General features: G+C 38.1%; 1 protein-coding gene and 1 long non-coding RNA gene across 5 annotated transcripts; both read left to right on the top strand.

The window, feature by feature from the left end:
- The first annotated feature begins 476 nt into the window (after positions 1-476).
- On the top strand, positions 477-3,995 carry LOC131468416 (uncharacterized). Its single transcript, XR_009241705.1, has 3 exons — positions 477-605; positions 1,996-2,143; positions 2,229-3,995. It is a non-coding gene; the product is annotated as an uncharacterized LOC131468416 (long non-coding RNA).
- Positions 3,996-4,388: 393 nt separating this feature from the next.
- On the top strand, positions 4,389-15,301 carry LOC131468407 (membrane cofactor protein-like). Of its 4 annotated transcripts, XM_058642610.1 has the most exons (14): positions 4,389-4,913; positions 5,321-5,369; positions 5,746-5,862; positions 5,962-6,150; positions 6,589-6,688; positions 6,986-7,059; positions 7,296-7,481; positions 7,605-7,793; positions 9,113-9,193; positions 10,168-10,197; positions 10,299-10,340; positions 10,751-10,802; positions 13,607-13,664; positions 14,453-15,301. In XM_058642610.1, exons 3-14 carry the CDS (start codon positions 5,796-5,798, stop codon positions 14,453-14,455), a joined length of 1,071 nt encoding a protein of 356 aa, XP_058498593.1. In that variant the 5' UTR covers positions 4,389-4,913; positions 5,321-5,369; positions 5,746-5,795; the 3' UTR covers positions 14,456-15,301. The 4 variants fall into 4 exon arrangements, with proteins under 4 accessions (XP_058498593.1, XP_058498592.1, XP_058498594.1 ...); XM_058642609.1 differs by lacking the exon at positions 5,321-5,369 and having other exon boundaries at positions 4,393-4,913; XM_058642611.1 differs by lacking the exons at positions 5,321-5,369; positions 13,607-13,664 and having other exon boundaries at positions 4,393-4,913.
- Positions 15,302-18,517: the final 3,216 nt, after the last annotated feature.

Raw genomic sequence — 18,517 nt, 5'->3', positions numbered from 1 at the left:
ATTGTGGCGGATTCAGAGCATGTGAAGAAGCACAAATCATTTGTGATAGATGGTGGACGAAGAGGGCTGCTTGTGAGAGTCACAGATCTCCAGATTGATGATACTGGAGTGTACTGGGTTGGGTTAGACAAAATATATGCTGACCTCATGACTCCAGTTAATGTACATGTCACTGAAGGTAAGAGAAAACACTTGGGAAATGACTATCAAAGCATTATTTTTTTGTTTGTGCTTAAACATAGTCGAGCCAAATACATTCAAATAAATTCATTGTGTCTTTGTGCCAGTTCCAGTATCTAAGCCCAGACTTTGGCCCTTGAGATCTCTGGTAGACAGGCCAACATGTTGGGGGCAACCAGTGACTGTGCGCTGTGGCTGTGACGAGCGGGCGGGCATTCATTGCGCCTGGTATCAACGGACACAGCACAAGGACTTTCTTCTTCCCCTGTCACCTGACTTGTATCTAAACTGCGGCACAGTGGAAGAGGACAGTGATTATTACTGTGTTGCCAGGAATGACATTAGCACTCAGGAGAGTGAACCCCTCTCTGTGCAGGTTCTCACGCCTGCACAGAGAGACTGTATCTATGTCGTGAATATGCAGGGTAAGAATGTATTGTATATTGTATCTGTCTTTTCAAAATTCATCAACTCATTTGAAATAATAACACACGTCCTGTACACCATTGTATTATAACTGCACATGTTTATGATAATTTTAGAACAGTATTAGGGCCAAATGTAAAAAGAAAAAAAATCAACAGCATGAATTGTGAGATTAAAGTCAGTTTTTCTTTCTTTTCACTCTTTACATGTGGCCCCAATACTCTTCCGTATACTGTGGATACTAACAGGCATGAAGGTACTTTCTGTTTCCACTGGGTGCGTGTGGTTGCAGCATGGCATGACAGCAATGTCACTGGAAGTTATTGTAAAATAGATTTGTGCGAACATTATACTGTAGGTCTCTTTATATTGTGCTTACAGAAACAATGTGTATATTTTTTTAAAGAATATCTGTGTCATTATGAATTGCTGCTCCATTGAAAACATTTTTCCAGCTTACTTTGTTGCAGAGTTATGTAGGTCAAGGTTAAATTACACAATCTCCCTTGACTGTTTTAATGTGGCACAGAATGAGGAAGTGAAGTGGAGGACAAGACACAGGTTGTTCAAATGTGATGTTGCTGTGTCCTCGTGAATGGAAAAACTTGCCAGGCAGCTTTTCTCCCTTCCTAGTAAGACTAGGTGTTTCCCCTTTTTGCCAACAAAAAAAATGATGCGTCTCTCTCTCCCTCTCCCCCCCCCCCCCCCCCCCCCCCCCCCCCAGATCAGTGGTTCCTTCCCCATTGCATCCCAACTTCTCATATTGTAAAAATAGCTAAATAACTAAATAAATAACTAAATGAATAACTAAATGAATAAATAAATAAATAAATAAATAAATAAATAAAAATAGAATAGAAAGAATGTGTCCAAGAATAGAAATAGAAATATCTTTTATAGCAAAATGAGTGACTGTGACATTATAATGACTAGTGATTATCTTGTATCATATTTAGACAATGGAGATGACCACTTGTTGTTGAGGTTTTGATTTTCAGGTGAGATGACCAATGATGGAGTCTCTGGGTCAGTAATGAGCTTATCGGAGACACCTCAGTACCAAGTAGAAGTAAGACAATGCCGAACATGAACAACAAGATGTTAACAGTTCGGAATGCTCAATACTCTACTGTGTTATCAGTCCTTTCCCTTTGAAGGAGCAACAATGATAAAAGAAAGAACACTCTGTAGAGAATTTACGGGAGCCAAGGTTGCATAGAGTCCTTATTGTAAGACAATGTGACCTGTGAGTTACAGCTATAATGAATTTTTAGGTTTTTAATCTACGAATGTGTAAGTTGCTAATGTAATGCTGTTGTAAAGTGTGTATTTTACAAAGTGCAAGCTCATAAAAGAGTATATTTTCATATCTTTCATGTGAATCATCAGACCAACCCATTTATGACTGCATAGACAGAATGAGCACCACCATGGCCTCAACGTCACCGGTGGCACCTTATGAAGTGACAATCCACTCCACCACAAGAAACCAGTCTTTACAAATCAACCAAACTACTCAAGATCCACTTGTAAACAGGTCAGGCTCTCATCACTTTGATGGTCAAGTATTATGTGACTTTAAACCAGACTCTAAACAGTTGTTCTTCGTTTTATTCTTTCAGCGCAAGTCGATGGCTGCCACTGTGGTATACGTTACTACGCTGGGGCTCTTTAACATCTGTGCTGATATTTCTGTGTATAGTTCTTACATATACAAAAACAAGAAAACCCAAGAGGAGGAAAACGGTACATTTCAAGCAAATGGCCCACTTGGCTCAGTGACCTGCATTTCACAATGGCAGGTTTTTGAAAGCAATATCAGCCAGGGTCATTGGTTCTTGTTTACCAAGATGCTTTGCTATTAAGTAAACAGCCTGTGAAGGGCCCTAATGTCAGCAAGTTAATTTGGGTTTCTTATTCCAGCATTTAACAATACCGATTTCTTGAGTTGGTTTGTTGGTGTTGTTGTTTTATGGTAGTTGGCCCCCTTATTGTTACGTTATTGCCTCCTCCTTTTATCCTTCCCCTTATTTATTTATTTCATGTCACAACTATAACATAGAAATAATTCAGCTGCCAGGTGTTAAAGTAGAGCAAAGAGACATAATCACATTACTCCTGTTTTAGCATCTTTATACAAGCTCTGAGTATGTCTCAGAAGTAATGTACATTTTTTTTACAAATCACTTTTAAAGCTCTTCAAAACCTAGCTCTTGTTATATGTTATAGTGTCTGAGCTTATCCTCCTGACTTACACCTTTTGTTTAAACTTAAGCTTTCTTATTTGGGAATTTGAATATTTACAGTAGTGTAGAACTTTCTAGCAGTCTTTCATTCTATTTATCTGTTCATTGTTGGAATTGGTATCAAAGCACCGTTGCCTTTAAAGTGCCTTTAAGGTGCATTGTCAAAGCCATCTTATGTTATATATGACCTTCGTATGTGCCTTTGTAAGTGGCTTCGTAAATCTATCTATCATCAGAACCTGTACGACTTGTCGGTTTTACAACCTGACTAATGTCTAACTAACTAGTTAGTAGCTAACAAGATGCTGTCTAACTGACTAATGTCTAACTAACTTCTAACTAATAACTGTCTAACTAACTAACTAACTACTGACCCTCTAACTACTAACTAACTGCTATTTAACTGTGAATGTGGAATAAACCTTCAGAAAGACAGTCGAGTTGTGCCCGCCGTACTTGTTCTGGTTACCCTTTCCAGAAGGGAGTATTGAGCTGAAAGGATCAACCAGCAGAAATCTGGACAAGTAGTATTTTTATTTTTATTTCAATTGTTCGACTTATAATCCCCATTGTGTTCTGGATTTTAAAAGATGCTGACCCTATATGATGATATTATACTATTATTGTTGTTGTTGTTGTTATTGTTTGATGCACTGTGAAGATAATTGGATTTCACAAACAAATGTACTCCTTTTTCATTCCATTCTTCAGTTAGACCATATCATGTTACACTATTGTACTTTCAAAAACAGAAATGCAAAAAACCACACACTCTCCATTATAATCAACCCCAATAATGGTTGTGAGGAAGTAGACGCTGGGAAACAATTAAGTGGGCTTTATTCTGGATAAATACGTGAACATGATTGGGGCAAGGTCCATCATCATAAAGCTATGTGATACAGGATGAATAATGAATGAGTGTAAACCAGTTACAGGTATAAAACAGGGTGTGTGGAATTACATCATGAGTCATGCAGGCCAACATGAATGAGGATTGTTTCAACATAATGCAACAATGCAAATACGTCACCCACTTTTTGTCAACTCATCTCTTGTACAAACAATGGAATTTTTTCATGAAATATTAATATGCTGTATTGTTATTTAGATAAAAGACAATTTGACTTACAGAGAAATATTTCAGGAGTTGACAAATAGGGGTTTTGTCCTGTTATAAAGCGGTGGTATTGTAATAAATGAATATTCTTAATTTATTTTTTGTTCTTAAATTTGAGATTGTGTTTAGGTATATGTCCAGATCAGAAGTGTTATATTATGGGTAATGTGTTTGCTTTATGTATATAAGATTTGCCAAAAACAATGAGCATGTTAATTAAATATTGTTCACTGTTGGAAAAAAAAAAAAAGTTATATGTCAGATTATTTGAATGTGACATTTTTTTCCAAAATGTCTTGAAGGTCTCTGAATGTTGTTCACATGTTCACAGTGGAAACCCCCCCCCCCCCCCCCCCCAGATGTTCTAATGTTTCTGTCAAATTTTTGCAGACGATACAATCGGCAGTGCATTTACCACAGTGTCGTATTCACTTTGGAGACAGGAATGTCATATCTCTCTTTAAAAGCCATATATGGATACAAATCTCTTACTGTCGAATAGCTTTTTTTTTTTACAAGAAGAATACTGTTATTGAGCCATTGTTTAAAGAACATGGACTTCCTTCCTTCTATTCTATAATGTTGGCAGTGTTAAAGTGTAAAACAGCCATGATGTGAATAGTTGTGTTTATACAAAAGGGACCAACATAGAGAGTTTCACAAGGAGTTGACTGCAACAGCTCAGTTTCAACAAGAAAACTAGAAAACCAGAAAAGTACTGTAAACAGTTTGGTTTAAGCCACGACCAATTACCAGCACTTGTTGTTTTTTTTACATGTGACCCTAATCCTCTTCCGTATCCTCGCCCACGTTCACTTTAAAAACGCACCCACCCTGCGATGACGTTAGCATTACAACCAGTCTCGCAACAGAACCCTTTCGTTTGACGCTCATATAAGATCCCTTTCTTTAGACGTCGGTGACTTCTCCTTTCCACTAAGGTAAGTTTTGAGTTTATTCACATGCGTTCAGTAATTGTGTTTACTAACTGAAAACGGTAAAACCACATCACATTCACACGTGGTAAAACACTGTGTTTTTCCACCTCGTTAGTCTTTACGCTAGCTAATGTAGCTGCTCCGGCTTCCTCACCAAATCAGATGCATTTTCTTTTATTTGATACTGAATTTAGCACTCCGCGCTCTCATGCGTGAGTGAACACAATCTAGCACGTTTTCATAACCCCAAGGGTGTGCTGCTAACTTAGACATCGATTATATTTAAATTACGAAGGAAGTTGTCAGCGGCAACACCCATGCTTTTAAGGAAGGAGAACGCAGCTAGCCACATGCTAGTTTGAAGCGCTTAATGTGTTTACATTGGGCCTCTATGTGTTTCTCATTTGCAGACATACGCCGAATTTCCCGGTCTGACTGACATTACAAACAACTTGTGAGGTATTCGAATAAGAATACAAATAGCAGTGCCTAAGTGTTCAGCTTATATTGGAAAACGGATAGCATTTGGCTTGATAGTGTAGTGATGTGTGTGATGTGTGTGTGAATTTCTCTGTGAGGTGAATAAAGTATCTATCTTGATGCGCTTAAAATAATTAAATAAGTAAATAACTCAGTGGTTAGTAGCCTATGAATGATGAACAATTAATACATTTTTTTTCTATCGAAATCGCAATACGGACTAGTGCAATTTTCAAATCGCAGGAGGATATCAAAATGTGTATCAGACTATCATTGTAGATGAATTATTGATTATTGTCTTGACCTTTACACATATTTTTCTACGGACTGAAGACAACATCTTTGTTTCTCACAGATCTGCACAAATATCAAGGCTCATAGACGTTCGGCTTGGCTCTCCAGATCATGATTGCCGTTTGTAGGACCACAGTCCTTGTCCTTCTTGGACTTGTTGTCATTGCTCAAAGTCAAAGTCAGTGGATTTGTTATTTGTTTAATATGACACATTGATAATCAGACCTAGCGTTGCATCTTATGATGAGTGTCTTTCTCTTTCTTTATCCCATTATAGGTGAAAACTGTACCAAACCTGTGCCAGGGCCCAACATGGATTTGAAGGACAACTTCATTCTATTAGAAACATTTCCACATAATTCGAAGGTTTACTTTGCCTGTTCTGTTGGTTACGTGACTGCTGGAGGGTCTGCTGCCATTACCTGTACATCTGGCACCTGGAGTCCTGTGATGTTGAAATGCGAGAGTGAATATTTGCACTTGATTTCCATTCACATAAGTCACAGCATCTTCATCTTTTCCCTTTTGCTGTTTTGTCCAGCACACCTTTGCAACTTCTCCTCTTCTTATCCATTTTCTTCCTCCTCTTTGCAGCTTTATTTCAGTTGGCATCAGTAATGTTGCACAACTGCCTTATGCTATCCCTCTAATTCTTTTTAATTTCATGTTTTACATCAGTTGGCATCTGTAATGTTGCCTTACCTCCCTCCTTGTCTTTCCTCATTTTTTAATGGCACTCTCTGACATAAAAGAACACTAGATAATGTTTTCCCTATTCATAAATAATTTCTTTCATGAGTGACTGGTAATATATAGTGATTTGTCTGATGAGTCATCAGTGCAGTATGTTATTTAATAATTTTAAAATGGAGAATGTAATATTTTATCCCTTTTTTTTCTTCAGGATCTAACTGTGGTAATGCTGGAGAGATTACAAATGGAGTAGTTGATTATCCTGAAGGGACTCAGTTTGGCGATATACTTGTGGCATCCTGCAACACAGGGTAAGTAATAAACCAATAACAGGGGTGTTAACTTTTTTTATGACTCTGATTTAGTGAGTCATTTTTTCCAAAAAATTAAGTTCAAATGAATGTGTAATGACCTGTTATTCGTCCTGACAGCTTTTAACTAAAATAACATAACATTGGTTCTCTAAAACATACAACTCATTCTCAGTTAACGGATGAGAACTGAGTATTAATTTCACTTCAATGTGGGTATTTGGTAGGACTTAGTTACTCTTCAGTTGTATCACATGAATTGCAAACTCATTTTCTTCTTCTTCTTCTCCTCATTAGTTATAATATGATTGGCAGATCTAGAATCACTTGTGGAGCCAAAGGGTGGATGGACCGGTTGCCTGAATGTCAAGGTTGGTAATTTTTGTGTTTAACAAAAAAAAGAAGAAGGTGATTAAACAAAAATGAAAAAGCACAGTGTGTCAAATGTAGCAACATTTAATGGTGAAGTTGCACGCATGTTGCAGCAGATAATTTCACATCTAACCCTTTCCTATATAGCATCAAAACTCAGATGTTTACTTTGTCCTTTGTGGACCATTGTTAAAATCATGGCATCCGTTGATCTGGTTCCTTTCTTGTATTGCAGTGCAGGCTTGTGATCCACCTCCAGCATTGGCAAATGGAGATTACAGTCCTAAAGTGGATGAAGTCTATTTTTATCACAATCTTATAACATACAGCTGCAATAAGGGTTTCGTACTTGATGGAAGTCAAACGGCAATTTGTTCAGAAGGTGGGCTTTTCGATCCGAGGGATCCTCCAAAATGTACCTGTAAGTGTTTTTTTTTTTATTGTTGCTTATTTTTGTTTCTCAATATTTTTTAATTATTATCTGTGTCCAAATACTCTGACATATCAAGGTTATATTTGACATCGGTCTTTATTTATATTGTAGTTGTTGGAGATGTTCGGTGTAAAGATCCTGGACCTTTGGAAAATGGTGAGCGGACTGCAGGTTTTCAACCCTCCCATGGATACTTGTCCACTATAGTATTCCAGTGCAAGTCTGGATACATCATGAATGGATTCAACACCATCACATGTGGCTTGGATGGCAACTGGTCACCTGGACCACAATGTAGATGTAAGTTAAAGATTAAAATGGCTGCTTTTACTTTCTATTTTTAGAGTATTAAGATAGGATCACCATCACCAACCAAATTACTAATTTGTAAATATTCCCACGGTCTTTTAAGCTTTTTGGTTTTTTTTGGAAAACTAGAGGATAATATCTGTACAGGGTGTGACGTATGGATTTAGGGTTATTTTCATACAAGGATGGAGTACATGAAAAAATTATTTCCAAGTTTATGTGTTACTGCATGGTGGCAAATAAAAAGAATAAAAAGTACCATTATTGGAATGTTATAATATTTTGGCCCTGGAAATAATATTTAGACCTCACATAAACATTTATTGTAATGCTTGACCAGGTCAGTACCACTAAATTAGCATTAGCAATTGATGGCAAATTATTTACTGTAACAGGTGTGTCCATTTGTTAATATTGTACAGCCTCTTAAATATGATTCAATAACACAGCAGTGACAATAGTGAATAGTTTTTTGTATGTGATCTTGTCCTGATAGCGGTGGACCAGGTTTGTTTAAAATGGAATAAGGAAGTGAGCTTTATTCTCCACTGTTGCCAAGTGCTTGCTCATTGTGTTCATGCATATTTGCTGAATATATATCTTGACTAATGTATCTCGGATCAAACTGCTGTCATTGTGTGGTATTCTAAATTAGCATATTCATCTTAGATTGGGCGATTCATAATTAAAGAAAGAGGGTCATGGTTGAGATTATTTGGCCACGTGCAGAGGAGAGATGATGAATATATTGGACAAAGGATGTTGAAGATAGAGCTACCGTGCTGGAGTAAAAGAGGAAAAACAGAAGGTTCATGGAAGGAGGTAGAGCTGTAACTAACAATTATTTTCATAATAGATTCAACTGTCGGATTATTTTCTCGATTAATCATTTGGTCCATAAAATATCAGAAAAACTTAAATGTTGATCGTGTTCGTCAAACCTGGAAATGATGAGTCTTGTTTTGTCCACAAACCAAAATGATTATCTTTTAATGATTTCTTTGTTATGCAAAGCAAATAAATTTAGAAAATACTCATATTTAAGAAGCTCAAACAATCAGAAATCTTGTTTTAATCATGAAAAAAGTTTCAAACCCATCAATCGATTATCAAAGTAGTTGTCGATTCATCGATTAATTGTTTCAGCTCTAGAAGGAGGATAGGAGGACAGTTGGTATAACAGGACACGGGTTAGGTTGAGATGGAGGCAGATGATCCACTGTGGTGACCGCTAACGGGAGAAGCCAAAAGAAGATCTTGTCCTGAACTTACTTACCCCTAACATACTGTATCTTTTTTGTTTTTTTTAGTAAAGTCCACCCCAACCACAACCACAACCACAACCACAACCAAGGCCACTCCCCCTATCGTCCCTTCAAAGGAAACAACTGGTAGATATAAATCTATAATGATTATTCTAATATTAATAATAGTGATTGGTAATTTATTCTAATTATTACGGTTCACTATACATTTGTTTGAACTTAATCTTAAAAAATCTTTAACAATGTGACAGCCCTACAACAAATACTGTGTAAACATACCTCAGCTTTTTTATTGTGATTTGGGCCATTTAACAACAGTGCTATGTTTTTGTGTTGTATGATTCTAAGTTGTAACTGCACTGTACCATCATTGGTGAGATACTGGATTCATTGGAAAACTTAATTTGTAATCATTTTTACAATCGATACCAGTAATCAGATTTCTTAATTCTAATAAGACAATGATTCCATTACTTATCTTGTATACATGTTACAGAGCATAGTTTGATTATGGCTCACCACTTTATTACACCCATACCACCTAAAATGTGAATAATACTTTGTGCCAAAAACATTTACATATTTATTATTTACAGTTGAACCCAGGGCATCCACCATTGAGCAGTTGGTAACTGCAATGCATCTCAGCGTCACCAAATGCCACCATTTTATAATGACAATAAAAGTATAATGTGATTAGAAATGGAATACTCCACATCTCAGACTATTGCTTGTTCCGAGCATGACCTTATTCGGTTGAGGTAATCAGAAAAAAGACATGGTGTGCAAGTGTTTAATTCAGACTATTAACCCGTCTGTTCATAGGTGGACTGAGCCTTGTTTCGTGTATTTAACACCTTGAAATGAACATTTGAATGATCAGAAAACACATTTCTTCAGATCTTATCGTACAAAGTTTGGCTTTAATACATCCAATATGGAGCACAGAATTCTTTCTCAATAAAGTAATGGAAATAAGTAGACCTTACACATGATCATATCATCATACCCTTTATCTCAACATTATCAAGCTGATGTGATTGTAAACATTTAATATATGTGGACTTGATTTGTAATGATGTGACTATCTCTGCTTTCAGTGCCTTCTCCTGACACAACTCCACCACCTGGTAAGTCATCAAAAAAAATCAGTTGTGAAATTGCGATGCGCTGGATTCCTTTCTCTCCTCGTCCATGTCCTCATCATTGCGTTTTTATTTTTATTTTACAGGCCATGCAAACCACTTAAAGTGGGCTATTCCAACTGTTCTAGGTAAGTTTAAGCTCTAGCAGCCATACACACTGAATTGTATCGTATCTGCTCTTTTTTTGGGGGGGGGGCGCGGGAAAATGTTTCCCAGAGTGAAAAAAATGCCACTATTGCGTTTTTGTTATGCAACCATTTTGGTGTGTTTCTGTAGCAGCTTTACAGCGCCACATACAGGCCTGGTGCATGCACTACAGGTTTTACAGTTGTTTCGGGGGTTTCCTGTGGAAGGAATGTCGCATTACTCTTACAAAGCTGAGGTTTTTTATAGTTTTATAAAATGAAGAGAAATGAGATTGGGCCTACATCTTTTCATGTGATGATGGAGGCATTGAAGTTGCAGTTTGTGTTGACCTGGCAGCGAATTATCACTTCATCCTCTTCAAATAATCTTGTTTTTTTTTCCCATATTAAAGGTGTCATCCTTGTTGCAGTCATCTGTTTAGTAGTTTACAAGAAAAAAAGAGGGTAAATCATTTAATGGTTTCAATCTTTCTTTTATGTCTCTGCTTTATGTCGAGTCCGTATTTTTCTACAGTCTACAGCAGGGGTCTCAAACTCAAAATAACCTGGGGGGCCATTGAGTGTATAGTCTGGTCAGGAGGGGCCAAAAAACCTTTTGTGAAAAAAACAACATAATATATAGTTATAATGGTTTTATTTGTGATGATATTTCATAGAATTTCAAAATAAAATGTATTGTTTTATGATATGGTACGATAAATGGTAAATAAATAATAATAACTATTATGACCTTTATATTAAGTGGAGGGCCATATGAAATTGATTGGGGGCTGCAAGTGACCCACAGGCTGTGAATTTGAGACCTCTGGTCTACAGTTAGGCTGTTTTGTGTTACTAACTGTTTTGTGTTACTTACTGTTGCGTGTTACTTACCGTTGCATGCTGAAGTTGTTTTTTCGCCATTTGTGTTCAGTGTGAATGCAGCATAGGGGGGCGGGGTTTCTACCACAGTGTCACCACTGTCATAAGGGGGCACCGGTAAGCCCTCAAAAGTACTCTCCTATGCTGTTGGTCACTCTGTAGAAGATGCTCTATATTGCTCTGTATGTATTCCAATGTGGATAAAACATTGTTAACTATTTACAATCGGGTATACAGGCACGACAATACAAGATTTGTTATGTTTATCTATACTGTTATTGATGTTTATACATTGTATAGAAGATCTTAAAGGTGATGTAGGTAAGATATGTACAATATAAGTGTGCAAAACAATCACTGCACTTTGACACATTTCAACACATTGAATCTGGTTGATAAATGTTCATGTCGGCAACAGGCGGACATTAAAAGCGGATAATTATTACCTGATGAGAGGAGACGAGGGGACAATAACAGACTGTAAAAACATTATAATATCCACAGATTGTATGAGAGAGGGGGAGAGAGTAATTGTTAGCTTTTTCTTCCGTGTTCTATTCACATCGGCATGGCTGTTTGCAACTTCTATCAGCTTTTAGCCATCTCCACTGCAGACTTTCACTTTGCTTTTCTAGTTAAGAGCGTTGGCAACCTCTTATAGTGCTGCAAGCTGTGTTATTGTGTGTGGGTGGTACAAAATTGTGAATGTACTGGCTACACAATTGTTGTCAGTGAGGCCAGTGTTTAATCTTCGATAACATTTCATTATCGATCATTTTATGACTTAATACAAAAATCTGACATTCTAGGTCTATTTTCGGATAATAAGTTCATATTTTGTCAGTATCACAATCACTTAAACCGAGGACTTTTTGACTAAAGACCAACTTGTTGTATGGGAGGGTTTTTTAATAAAACAGATGTGTATCTTAATTATGCATCTGAACTTCAAGACATGACCCGCATGGTCATCAGTCATTGAAGAAAGATTTTATAAAGTGACATTGGTGACATTGTACCTATGTTTATTTTACCTATTGTAAAGGTCCAGTGTGTAACATTTAGGAGATTTCAGTGTCCGACATTGAATCTACTACCCACAAGTAAGTTTGTGTATGGTGGCTTTAAGGTGCGTGTAAAGTGGTTTAAAAACAAACAAGTGTTCTGTTCTGGTTTTGACACGCCACAGGAGAATGTGTTACTAGCCACCTTGCCTAATTTTAATGATCAATAACTGAAACATTCAGCAAAATGATTGTGTTCTGGTAAACATTGCTGCTCATCTATAAAATATTAAAGCATTTAGCCCAGTGCTCCTTTAGTCAACGCATGCATGTGCGATTGTACAGAATATCAATTTACACACACTGGTATCAAACCTCTTGTTCAGCAAAGTGCAGTTTTGGTCACAGTTTTAACAACATATTGTATATAAACACAGTAGTAGTTTAGTTGCAATCCTCTCCCTCCCACCGTCTCTCCTCTCCAAGACAGTTATCTTTCTGTTCTTTTGCGCCTGTTTTTGCATTCCGGGAAGATGTTTTGTTTGTTTTGGGACAAAGACATCTTATGGCGCATTTCCAAAGAGTGTAGCGGCACGGCTGGCAAAAACAAGGGCAGTAGTGTAGGAGCAGGTGCAGTTACTCACACGTGAATAGTTAAAGCGCTGAAAAAGCACGGCAGGGGTTTTGTATATTGTTACTATGGCTTTGGTGCATCCTTGAGCCGTATTTTTAGACGCACCTTAAAAAAATCCTGAAGATGACACCGGAGAGAAACTGTTCTCAGTCTCTACTCCACAGCTGTTCTCATCCACTATTTGCTAACACATATGTGTGAAGAGGAGAATCTCTATTTGCTTTACACACACATTAAAATTAAGAATTTAAAAATGAGAATATGCCTTTAATTTAGGCGAAAGCCTTGCGTTATCGAGGCTACTATCAGGAAACTGAACATGTCTCTAATTCTTACATGCTGGATCTTTTAAATGTCTCTTCACATTTATTATAATTATGTTTTCAAATCAATTCTGTTTTATTTTTCTTAGCCCAAATTTCTCCACCCGAAAAAAGCCCCACAGCTGCTTAATAAAACTCCTATTTGGACATTTGTTGGAGTGTGACAATGATCTCCAATTGCAATAATGACCTGAACCAGATGATGCTGTGGTGACTTTTTTTTGAATACTATCTGTTCAGAAAAGAACAGGTAGTCTCAAAGTCGTCTAATCTCAAAAAATGGCACCCATAACGTTGGTAGGGTGGCAGTAAACTGGGCTGCTGTGTAATTGTGTGTGTTTGTGGTCTTGTGGGTAAGAAGGGGCACTTTCTCTCGATGTGCTTAAACATGAGCAGTAATGTTGACCAGTCATGATTGGATTACAGTTCACAGAGAGGCTACTCTGACAAGAATACGTCAAAAGATGAAGGAGTTGCACTCTCGGTAAGAAGATGGACCTTTAAGCACACACACGATACCATAATATATGTTCATACACGTTGCCTCGGTGGTAACCTCGGTGGTACAGTAGTAACCATGCTTTGTTGTTTTTTTTTAATCCTGCCTTTCTTCCTGTTTGCTGCACAGCTTTTCTTCTTGTACACCTCCTCTTCCTCCCACAGTCCAAAGACATGCAGATTGTAGTTTGGGACAGTTGAAGACTCTTCAGACCTTAGTCCCAGTGTCAACTCTCACAGGCTCAGACTTTGAGGCGTGTTCCCTTTAAGTCAGTGAGGAACGACTCTGTGTTCCACTGTGAAATCAAGGTCATTCAGGCTCTCTCATTGACCTTCTGAGTGTATTTAGGTGATTTAAACAAAAATCACCTACCTACACGCATGGAAGGAACCAACCCTGGTGCTGACCAAAAGCACGCTTCTAACCCATTGATAACTGATAAACAACACTTTATGAATTGAGCAAACACTTTTTGTTTGCAATAATCAGAATTTAGTCTTTGCGTTTGTGCTCCCTCACTCCATTAAGTTTATGGATGTCCGTGCTCCGTTTTATTACTGCATTAATGTTCCCATGTTTATCCTCCTTGTTCTACGACATCCTGAGCTGTTGGTTGGAGAGTTACTTCCTTTTGAGTCCCATTACGAAAATATATATATATATATATATATATATATATATATATATATATATAATCTAATAAAATCCCTCCACTACAGGACTGTAGGTTTTTAACTTTTTGTCTAACATGTCACCATTTCTTTGCTTCACAGTAAGCGTCACAGTCCTGTTGGTCCAAGTTTGCTGGCTGTAAGAATGACTTGAGAGGAACGTCATGGAGCAAGTCTTCACATGCGCCCATACTCTCCGTGAGCTATATGCATGTGGGCAAACGCCACTGAGATTCAGAAACCTCCCAAATTCGACTCATTACTCTGCTTATGCTTCTAGTAGACAGTTGTTTATACTAGACATTTTCAAAAACCTTTAATTTCTCTACACTTCCGGTCAGCACCTTAACAGTTGTCTAATCATCATGGAATGAAATTTCATGTTTGTACAAGAAACTATAGTTCATCCAGTATAAATAGCATCTGCTACTTCTACTGGTTTGAGTCGAATATGTAAATACGTTTTGTGTTTGACCTTAAAGGCAGCATTTCTGATTAGTTCAAAACTGAACTCTAAAATCACACTGGATATAATGGGCTAGTGTTTCATATCAATTATCACAGTTTGTGTACCTTATTTAACTCTAAACAAATCTGGAGGACTGCGTTATTTTAAATTAATCCTGTTCACCCTTAACCCTTCAGCCTGTGAAGGAAGTGAGATCCAATCTTGTGCCTAAAAATGATTCATGTTTGAGTATTATGAGTATTTGAAGTTAAATTGTTTGCCTGAATGTTTGTATGAAATGTAACTCGCTTTGTCGCATTAGAGACATTGTCTGTGGTTACAGTAAAGATTTTCTGAATGTGAATTTTTTGCACATGCTCTATTTATTGAAATCCCAAATTTCTTCTGATTAGTACATTGATTTGAAAATGTATTTTTTTTCGAAGGAATCTTAATGCTTTTGCAGTTGCACTATCTTTTCAAAATAAAGAAAATTAACATTGGGAACTTTATTTTGCATATTATTTCATCAAATGCAAGTATGTACACTATGCCAATTGTTAAGCAAAGGGGTTCATTACTCGAAGCTTCAGTTACAGTGACCTCTCCTGGCGAAGTGCAAGGCTGCAGTCACTTCAGGCAGACTAAACGATGGAGAGGAGGCTTTTAATTATACACACACGCCTCAATGAGCATTGTTGGATAAATATACTTTTCTAGAAAAGACCTTTTGATCGGAAGCATCTCTGCTTTGATCACGATTGTTTTCATACACACACAGAAGTTCCGTTTACAAATAAGAATGGTTGAATCTGTGTATTAGGTTATTGAAGAGAGTGCTGGGAAAATATGGCATAGGTTGGGTGTGCTTGTGTAACTATGGTAGGGGGTGATTATGTGGAATGGGGAACTCTTGTTTTGTTCCGGTACCTTATTTTAAGTTATGTACTGGTGTATGTTTTTTTTTTTTTTTTTTTTACTTTTACTTATTTTGTCTATCGGTTGATTAACTATAACATTACCTGTGGATGATGGATTTTGGACATTCGCAAGTGCCGGTCGAGCTGATGTGTAGGGCTGTTCTTCTGTCGCTGTGTCAGGTGGTGTGTATCTGATCAACTGTGAACATTGCCAACCGTGATACCAGTCAGATGATTCATTCAGTTGTCACATGATGTCTTCCGCACCAAAGCATGCTTCGAAGCAGTGGTCCTATGGTACGGGAATGTAGTTCAGGCTTTGAAGCACGAATCGAAGCTTCAGTGTCGCACTGCCTCTACCGACTTTAACAGAATAATGTAGAAAGCATTTAACGTAGTCATTGTCTATTCAAGACACCTGAGAGTAACATCTTATTTTTTATTTAATACATTGTGACCAACATTTCACTACAATCAGAAAAATGAAGGGCATAGGTTAGTTGAAAAATCCACGTGGACGTAAAGACGAGATCTGTCCTTCACTGTAACCGATTTCAAATGGTGCTAGAAACAAAAGCAGACTCTGAACACCAAAAGAGATCGGTCAACCTTGGAGATAGGACAAAGAGCTTGAGTGGTAGAATCACTGTAGATCGCTGGTTGTTGTCCACTAGGGAGGCGATGCTATTCAGCCTGGTCACTGGACTCCTCTCGTGGCACTTCATGACCGCCTGTTTTAGCCCAGTGAAACACTTCCCACCCCAAGAACACTGATTTCAAATGGTGCTAGATAGGTGACAATACTCTAAGCCACCATCTGAAACCAGCTTCCAAGGAGGGCACGTCTGAGAAAAGGCTTCCGTCTGTGCCGTGAGACACCCTAAAATGAAGGCAAAGGAAGTCAACGTCACTGAGACATTTTTTAGGACAAATTAACATCAACTGGCACAAAGACTTGAGAAAAGAAGAAACAAATAGTTCAGACACAGCAGCCGATAAAACATGTGCCGTACAATGAATAACAAAGGCTCGAAGCAGCGACTGATTCAGCAGAGCAGTCACCCAAGGGACAGCCCAGACTTCCTAGATGTCTGCAACGCTAATGTTTAGCATTAGAATCTTCACAAAGGCTAAATGTTTTATGGAATTTGGGGCAAACATTAAAATTCATCTCAGCAGATCATGCACACGCAGCATTCTCCCCCGAAAGTGAAATTCAGTGGTGGCTCATGAAATGGGGGCAGTCGGATGGTGAAGAACAATCGCAGGTTTTCATTGATTGTATATTTATCTGTTTTTCAAATGAGCAAATAAATATTACCAAGTTGGAGAGTAAAACGCTGATTCGTTTAAAATGTTAAAAACGTCTTAAGTTGCTGGGAGGTGATGCACTTCCTGTTCCAGGGTGCAGAAAACGTTGACCTTTTGCTGAGAGGAGAGAAGAGAAGGAGAGTCACAGTGAAAAGAAAGAAACTGGAGAACGAAAACGCAGTTATGTCTTAAAACACTTACTTGCTGTTTCCAACGTCTTATATTTGATGGTTTTGTTTTTGCTGTTTTCATTGTCATTCGGGCATAACCAGACACTGGGTCAGAACCCACAGATGAGTTGCCAAAATCATTAGCATTTTACCTAATTGATTGAATAACATGCAAAGAATGGAGGAGTCTGTAACATGTCAGTAACTTACAGAAATGGTATTAAAAAAAGTATTTTTGAAAATTAAAAGTTTTAGAAACACTATATATGATATGATATGATAGTGCTAATATGGACTGTTGGATGTATGGAAGTTATACTTTTTGGTGGAAAAGCAATATCAGATAAACAACAGCAGAATAAGTAAATGCATGCTGGTGATCTATGGTTACTGCACATTTAAAAACGGACTTCTTCAGACTGTGGACCTTACATGCAATATAGAATTGGATTTAGGCTCATGCTCAAGCCACAATGGTCAAAAAACAAGAAGTGGAAGGAGGAGAAGGAGGTGAGGGGAAAGAGTGAGCTCCAGAGATGAAATGGAAAACCACAGAGAACGCACCAGAACACACCCCCTTTCTCACTCCCTCCTCAATCCATTTCTCTGTAGCACGCCTACACGCCGCTGATACTTGATCCAGGCTTCACAGACGTGCGAAGGGCCAAACAGGAACAGACCCACGAAACACCGTCACTGTACAACACACAAGCTCACCTTCAGCTAAAGACCGTCACACGCACCTCTATGAGTCGTCTCCTCCCTGTTGCTCGGTAGAACAGCCAGCGTGACAGTGTGTTGCTCTCCAATCGACTACAAGGGAAAGAGGAAGTGGTAGTCAATTGTTGGCAATGAGAGCCATGATGCAGACGCACAACGAGGGTGCGGCAAGGACAGGTAGTGGCCAGTTTATGGACTTGTTGCCAGCATGCGTTACCAAAGTACAAAACTACAAAATCCTTTCGAATGACTCCCTTCTGTCCACCTCCTGCACTGTTTTTACTCTTTATATGCGAGTGAAATGGCCGTCGACACTTTATTGTCTTGCTTCAAACCCACATCACATGCGCCTACACACAGTCTGCACACTCCATTTCCATTTCTCCACGTTCATGTTAACTCCCACAAATATGTCGTCCCTATTACTAAAGCCAAATCAAGGACAAATAACTCCAGCGTCAAAAATTAAGACGGTGGTTTACTTCGTTTTTTCCAAGGAAACGAGAGGAATGACCAAACCCTCGCTTCCTTTTCAGGTCCATTTTTCGTTGAGGCTGTTTGTATAGCAGGGTGTGTAAGGCAGTGTGTGTGTGTGTGT

This window comes from Solea solea, chromosome 11 (assembly GCF_958295425.1).
Source record: "Solea solea chromosome 11, fSolSol10.1, whole genome shotgun sequence".
Lineage (NCBI taxonomy): Eukaryota > Metazoa > Chordata > Actinopteri > Pleuronectiformes > Soleidae > Solea > Solea solea.
Note: the sequence above shows the minus strand (reverse complement) of the source record. Positions and strands in the feature narration are given on the sequence as shown.

Coding starts and splice junctions, on each gene's coding strand:
- LOC131468407 (XM_058642610.1), top strand. CDS start 5,796: ATGATTGCCGTTTGTAGGACCACAGTCCTTGTCCTTCTTGGACTTGTT. Junction 7,482..7,604: donor GGATCCTCCAAAATGTACCT/GTAAGTGTTTTT, acceptor TTTATATTGTAG/TTGTTGGAGATGTTCGGTGT. Junction 10,341..10,750: donor GGCTATTCCAACTGTTCTAG/GTAAGTTTAAGC, acceptor CCCATATTAAAG/GTGTCATCCTTGTTGCAGTC.